We start from the raw sequence: 6,555 nt of genomic DNA on the forward strand, positions 1-6,555 counted from the left end.
CACCCCCATCCCCGGAGCGGGTGGGGGGGCACTTCGGGTCGAGGTTCTGCGCGGCTTAGGTAGTGGGGGCAGAATGGGGTCCCGTGGGACGCCCACGGGCGGGACCCTGCTGTAGGGCTGGTGGCTTTTTTTGGACCCCGCAGGATCGCGTGGGGGGTAATTGGGGCGCGGCGTGGGGTCACTGTCCGTTGTGCTGTGCAGGGTGTCCCCACGGCCCCTGCGGTGTCTCAGGAAGTGAGGGCAGGGGTCTGCGCCCAGAAGGGTGTGGGGTGGCACCGTTGGGGGGTGCGTGGGGATGCCTGGGCTTGGGCACATGAGAGCACCTCAGTCACACGTCCCTGCCCACGGGGAGGGGCTCGAGGGGGGGAGCAGAGAGGTGGCAGCAGTGCTGAGGTCTTGCAAACTCGTGTCTTGTGTGACTGGCACTGGGAGGGCAGTGGGAGAACCCAGCCTGGGTGGGCTGCACTGACCCCGCGCTGCGCCAGGCTCAGTTGTGTTGTGCTGTACCAGGCTGTGCCGTGCCGTGCCGTGCCAGGCTGTGCCACGCTGAGCCGTGCCGAGCCGTGCTGTGCCGCACCAGGCTGTGCTGTGCCATACCAAGCCCTGCCATACTGGTGGGAGCTTCCAGGCTCCTCTGGGAAGTCACATGCTTTCCCAGGCAGCCTCATCACAGGGAGCCGTGGGGAAAGCGGGGCCTCACCCCAAACCCTGGTCCTCCCCCCATGGTGACCCTTGGCACCTCAGGGTCCCTGTGGAACTGGTGGCAGAAGCCTGAGCCTCTGGAGCAGCTGACCGGGACATTGCCCAGTGCCGCTCTTGGGGCGGAGCTTGGGGTGACAGCCACCCGCACCCCAGGTCCTCACCATGCGCACCTTATCTGTGCTGAGTCACAGTGCCCCGTCCCTGGGGAAGTCACGTCATGCCGGGGCCACCGAGCTGTCCTGGGTGGCCCTGTGGCTGGTGACTTCTGGTTTCAGGGCCCCGCTGTGTTGCGACCTGGGGCGGGTGCAGGGTGCTACCTGCCTCCCGGGGTGCGGCCAGGGACCCGTCAAGCTGGTTCCTTCCCTGTTCTTGAGGCTACCCCACTGGGGTGGGGACGGGGGGGCAGGGGCAGCCGGTGGACTCTTGCCATGGGCACAGGATGGGAACCCCCGATGACCATGTGCCAGCCGGATTCACCCTGCTTTCCCCAGATGCCTGGGTTCCCTTCTAGGGACTCTGGTCCCCCCTAAGTTGGTGTCAGTTCCAGGGGTTTGTTTTCCTGGGGTCAGGCTCCTATTTTGGGCCCTTCCCTGGCCCCGCAGTGAGGCAGTGCCAGGGGCACTGGGTATTTTTTGGGAAACGGCAGAACAGTGAAAGTGAAACTTCCCAGCCAGGTGGTCATTGCCACACTGGTTATATTTAGCACCACCGTCATCAATGGCGAAGGGTGGCGTGGCCGTGGCAGTTCTGCCGCGGCTGGGACAGACGAATGGTGGGAGGGATGGAAGGACGGACATTGAGCTGCTTGCCCTGGCCCAGCATGGCTGGTCCGGGTGTGCCCCCCGCAGCACCCCTGCCTGCCCAGCCCGGCTGCTGGAAGTGCTGGCGTCATGTTGAAGGAAGCTGCCGGTCCCCTCCCAGCCTCGTCCCAGTTGGGGTGAGATCCTGGTCCCTTCCCAGGAACAGTTCTAGGGTCACATCACAGCTGCAGGCAGGAGGAATGTGGGGGGTCTTGGCACCTGCCTGCAGCTCGGGGTGGGAGTCACATGGTGCCAGTGCCGGGGGGGGTGGCAGGCGGGTAAAGGCCTGGCACCGGCTCCTGGCAGTGCCATTGTTTTCCTGGCCTTGGAGATCCTGCCGTCCTCCTCCGCCTCCTCCTCCTTCTCCTTCTCCTCGTCCTGGGGCCAAGTCCAGCAGCTGGCCCTGGGCCCAGGCTGGCTGCTTGCGACTGCTGGGGGCTCTGTGAGGGGGCCTGGTGTGGCCAGGGAGGGGAGCTCAGCCACAGGGGGGATCCTGGCTCCCCTCCCTGGGGACACATCTGCCTCCCTTCGAGGTGATACGAGTGGCACTTGTCCCTATAAATCCCTGGGGGGAACTCGGGAGTTCTGGAGGCCCTGCGTGACCCCCTGGGCTGCCAGGGGGGGGGCACCTCTAAAATTGGGGGGAGGGGGGCAGTGGGGTCTACAAGGATGTGATCAGGATCAGGCCCTGTGTTTCCATGCCAGGTAGCGGGCAGGGTGATGCCATTTGCCCCCAGGGCTGTGCCACCAGGAGCTGGATACCAGCCAGGGCACAGAAGGGGGAGTTGTGTGTGTGTGCTCCCTGCCCGCCCCCCCGGCAATGGCAGGGTGGGCTCCAGAGGCCACGTCCCTGCTGTGGCTTGAGTCAGCGCGTGGCTGTGCCCTGCCTGTGGCTGGCCACTGACGCAGGCTCCGGGGACTCAGGGCACAAGAATGCAGGTGGCCCTGGCCAAGGGATGTCCCTTGCCTCTCGTTGACCCTCTGGCATTGAGGCCAGCTCGTCCTTATTAATTAGAAGCCACTATTAAAGTGGGAGGAGGAGGTTTTGTGGCTCCACTGTCCCCTGTGTCCCCGCACCTGCGGCTCTGCTCGCTGGGGACACGTCCTTCGTGGGGAGGGGGGGACCTGCGCTAACACTCCCCCATCTTCTGTCCCCTCCAGGTGGCTGCAGGAGACACAGGGAGCCGGCATGGCACAGCCCAGTGCACCCCCACCCTATGACGACAAGAACCCCCTCTACCCTCCACCCCCAGGGGGCTACCCACAGCCCCCCCACTATGCTGGGGGGTACCCACAGCCTGGGGGATACGCGCAGCCAGGGGGATACGCACAGCCAGGAGGATACGCGCAGCCAGGGGGGTACCCAGCAGCAGGAGGGTACCCGCAGCCGGGGATGGCAATGCCCACCATGCCTATTCGGTTTGGTAAGTGGGGGCACTTTGGTTTTTTTCTGGAGGGGACACTAGAAGGAAGGGTGCTATGGAGGGCTGCGCAGCCTACACTGGTGATGAGGGGTGTCCCCTGCTGCAGGTGATGATGGCATTGGGGACGGCTCCCCCTTCCAATCGGTTGACTGGGATGACAGGAAAGTCCGGCACACCTTCATCCGCAAGGCAAGTCCTAGGGGGCCGGGGGCACCCGTCAGGGTAGGGGGGGACACGTTGGGGTGGGGGCCGGCTGCTGATACCCCTCCTCATGTCTCTCGCAGGTCTACGCCATCATCTCTCTGCAGCTGCTGGTGACGGTGGGGATCATCTCTGTGTTCACCTTTGTGTAAGTGGAAGGTCCCTCCTTAGCCTTGCCTGGAAAAGGCTGGGGGGAGTCTGGCCCTGTGTCCCCTGGGAGTGGTCCTGCAGGGACAGTAGTTGCTGTTCCCCTTCCCTCACGCTTGTCCCTCCTGTCCCACAGCTCCCCTGTACGCTCCTTCGTCCAGAGGAACGTTGCCATCTACTACGCCTCATAGTGAGTAGGGGGCCTGCTGGCTTGCACCCTCCCAGGTGCCCTCTGGCAGCTGGGCACCCCACAGTTTCAGCCTCCCAGCCCGGGGGGTCATGGTGGGGGGGTCGCAGGGCTGACACCCACTGTCTTTCTCTGCAGCGCCGTGTTCCTGGTGACCTACTTGGTACTGGCTTGCTGCCAGGGTCCCCGGTGAGTCGCTGGTGAGGGGGTCTCCAGGTCATCAGTAGGGAGGGGTCTCCAGGTCATCAGGAGCAAGGGCCCTGCCTGAGGCTGCCCCTGGGGGTTGGGGACCAAGGGGACATGACATGGCCGTTGTCACCAGCTCACCTCTCTTCCCATTTCATCCCCAGGAGACGCTTTCCCTGGAACATCATCCTGCTGAGCATCTTCGTGAGTGGGCTGAGGCTAGCAGGGGGCAGGGGGGTAGGGGTGTCCCCATGGCACCCCAGCTCCCCAGGAGGGCTGGGAGGGGTAGGGGGACATCTGGACAGGCGGGGGGCGCTGGGAACTGCTGCCCCCCATGGTGCTGCTTGTCCTGCTAAGCCCGCCCTTCTCTCCCACAGACGCTGGCCATGGGGCTGATGACGGGAACGATCGCCAGGTATGCCCTGGGGAACCCGTAGTGACAGGAGCTGGGGTCCCTCCTGTCCTCCGCCGTGTGGCCAGCTCAAATGAGAGGCTGCCAGGAGCCTGGGGACACCCTGGTCCCCTGGGCTCAGGGACAGTGGGGTCCCTGTGAAGGATCAGGGCTGTGGGGAGTCACCAACACCCCCCTGGCACCCCAAAGCATGGGGTGACTGGTGTCCCCTTGGTCCACAGCATGTACCGGACTAACGCTGTCCTGATCGCCATGCTCATCACTGCAATCGTGGCCATCATTGTCACCATCTTCTGCTTCCAGACCAAGGCAAGGAGGGGGATGTGCCCTGTCATGTCCTGTGGGGGGTCAGGTGCGGGGAGCCAGGTGGTGGGGACAGCCCAGGCTCTCCCATGACATGTTTTTTTCCCCCCTGGCAGGTTGATTTTACATCATGTCCGGGGCTCTTCTGTGTGCTGGGCATCGTGGTCATGGTGACCGGGATTGTCACCGCCATCGTCCTCTCCTTCAAATATGTGAGTGAGGGAGACAGAGGGGCTGTGGTGTGCCACGGGTGTCTCCAGGACTGGCACGGGCTGGGGGGTTTGGGTGGTCCCCATTCCTGGGAAGCAGGGTGTGGTGCCAGCCATGGCAGAGGCAGCTTGCCCGCAGGGAGAGGGTGCGTCAGCTGGTGTCAGCATCAGCAGCATCTCCTCAGGAGCCAGGTGCGGGCAGGACCTGCCCTGCCTTGCCCGCTGCCTGCAGCACCCTGGCTCACCCTGCCTGTGTCCCCTTCCCCGCGCAGGTCCCATGGCTCCACATGCTGTATGCCGCCATCGGCGCCATCGCCTTCACTCTGGTAAGTTAATGGCTGGGCTGGGCAGAGGGGATCAGGCAGAGGAACTGGGGAGGGGGGAACCCCCACCGTGTTCCTGCCTGACACCTTCTGCCTCCCCAGTTCCTCGCCTATGATACCCAACTTGTGCTGGGGAACAGGAAGAACACACTGAGCCCTGAGGAGTATGTCTATGGTGCCCTCACCATCTACACTGACATCGTCTATATCTTCACCTTCATCCTGCAGATTGTGGGCCGGGATTAGCCCCGGGAACCCTCCTCTCCCCTTCTTGATGCCCCTCACCCCCTCTTCTGGCCTCTATACAGGATATGGCCACTTACGACTCCTAATGCTTTGGCATCCCTACCCCTAGGCTGCTAAGGAAAGGGCTTCCCTTGATCACCCCCTGACAAACCTCCAAGGGTGGTGGGGGGGACCACCTGCCAGTGTTTAGGCAGTGCTCGACCTCGGCACCGCTTGCTGAGGCTGTGCTAGTGGTGCCGGGCTGGCAGCGGAGTGCCATGGTCCTGCCTGGGCATGGGGAGCTGGCAGCAGCCGCTGGGATCGTGTTGGGATTTTTTTGGCAGAGGCTGGTTGGTGTCATTCACTTGGTGCCTTAAACGCAGCTCCAGCCATGCCCCCTCCCTGAGCTGTGGCAGTGCCAGGTGTGGGCAGGGGGCAGCTGGGACCCCCGTGGCAGGACTTGTGGCAGAGCTCACATCGCAGAGGCTCTGCAGCCAAAGACGTGGGCAAAGTTGCACTTGCTAAATAAAACACTTTAATTTTCCAGACGGTCCTAGTCTTACTGGTGTGGTGACTCCCACAAAAAGCCTGTTGGCAGCTTCAGGGGGCTTTAGGGCGGAAAAAACAAGGTCGAGCTGCTCTAGGCCTGGCCTCCCTCCCCTGCCTGTACTCCTCCACCCCTGTAAGCAGATTCCCTGGCTGCAGAGCAGCTGGGTCTCCCCCTGCTGTGGGGGCAGGCAGAGCCTGGGGCTGAGCACTGAGGGAACAACCGCCATGGCACCAAGCTGTTCCACTCACCAGGGATGAGGTTTATTTGTCCTTATGCAGCCCCATGGCCACCCCATGGGCTGGATGGGGAGGGCAGGTGCCAGTGCTGCATGTCCCACATCAGCCAGTCCCTTCAAGGTGCCACGTGGGGTGCCAGGCAGGGGGAGGCCCAGCTATGACCGCTTGAACACCCTCTCATATCGCTCCGTCTCATACTCGCCCTGGTTGGCTTCCATCATCTTTCGGCGGATTTTGAGCTGCTCCAGACGGTTTTTGTCCACTTGCCGCTTGGCCAGAAGGAAGAGGATGATGCCAGAGGGCAATCCGATGGCCCTGCAGGACAGCCGGTGGGCAGGACATGGAGAGAGCTGGTGGGGAAACAAGGGCCCTGTGCCACCCTCGGGTGGCACAGACACCCCTCTGCTGAGTGCTGCAGCCCCCCAGGCCACCCCATCCCATGCCGGGCCCCGCAGAGCAGCGGAGTTCCCGGGTGCCGAGCCTCTCCCACCACCCCAGCCACTCACCAGGCCACCCCCACCGGCTTCATCGGGTTCTTGCCCTTCTTTCGCGTGGGGATGTATTCCACCCCCTCGGGGAGCCCCCCGCTGTCGGGCTCCGGGCCCGCCCGTGGCTCCGCTGGCCGGCGGCAGCTCTGCCCGAGGAAGCGT

The 6,555-nt window shown here is 63.8% G+C and overlaps 2 protein-coding genes across 2 annotated transcripts in view; one reads left to right on the top strand and one right to left on the bottom strand.

The window, feature by feature from the left end:
* PNKD (PNKD, MBL domain containing) overlaps positions 1-6,554 on the bottom strand; it is a gene marked incomplete at its 5' end in the record, with an annotated part of 8,714 nt that extends 2,160 nt beyond the window's left edge. Inside the window, 5 exons of the mRNA XM_026852483.1 lie at positions 2,580-2,667; positions 3,003-3,122; positions 3,789-3,866; positions 6,062-6,220; positions 6,412-6,554. Coding sequence (XP_026708284.1) covers positions 2,580-2,667; positions 3,003-3,122; positions 3,789-3,866; positions 6,062-6,220; positions 6,412-6,554 — 588 coding nt within the window. The remainder of the gene's footprint in view (positions 1-2,579; positions 2,668-3,002; positions 3,123-3,788; positions 3,867-6,061; positions 6,221-6,411) is intronic.
* Positions 2,664-5,667, top strand: TMBIM1 (transmembrane BAX inhibitor motif containing 1). Its single transcript, XM_026853064.1, has 11 exons — positions 2,664-2,926; positions 3,033-3,115; positions 3,211-3,275; positions 3,411-3,464; positions 3,600-3,650; positions 3,812-3,851; positions 4,025-4,062; positions 4,281-4,368; positions 4,479-4,574; positions 4,844-4,897; positions 4,997-5,667. The coding sequence occupies exons 1-11, from the start codon at positions 2,692-2,694 to the stop codon at positions 5,138-5,140; spliced, it is 948 nt and encodes a 315-aa protein (XP_026708865.1). The 5' UTR covers positions 2,664-2,691; the 3' UTR covers positions 5,141-5,667.
* Position 6,555: the final 1 nt, after the last annotated feature.

The sequence above is a fragment of the Athene cunicularia genome (genome assembly GCF_003259725.1).
Source record: "Athene cunicularia isolate RWA chromosome 7 unlocalized genomic scaffold, athCun1 chr7_part1, whole genome shotgun sequence".
NCBI classification, from domain to species: Eukaryota; Metazoa; Chordata; class Aves; order Strigiformes; family Strigidae; genus Athene; species Athene cunicularia.

Bases quoted from the DNA above. Each gene is read 5' to 3' on its own strand.
- TMBIM1 (XM_026853064.1), top strand. From the start codon at position 2,692: ATGGCACAGCCCAGTGCACCCCCACCCTATGACGACAAGAACCCCCTC. The intron at 2,927-3,032 runs GTAAGTGGGGGC...CCCCTGCTGCAG, and splicing joins CACCATGCCTATTCGGTTTG to GTGATGATGGCATTGGGGAC. The intron at 3,276-3,410 runs GTAAGTGGAAGG...CCTGTCCCACAG, and splicing joins ATCTCTGTGTTCACCTTTGT to CTCCCCTGTACGCTCCTTCG.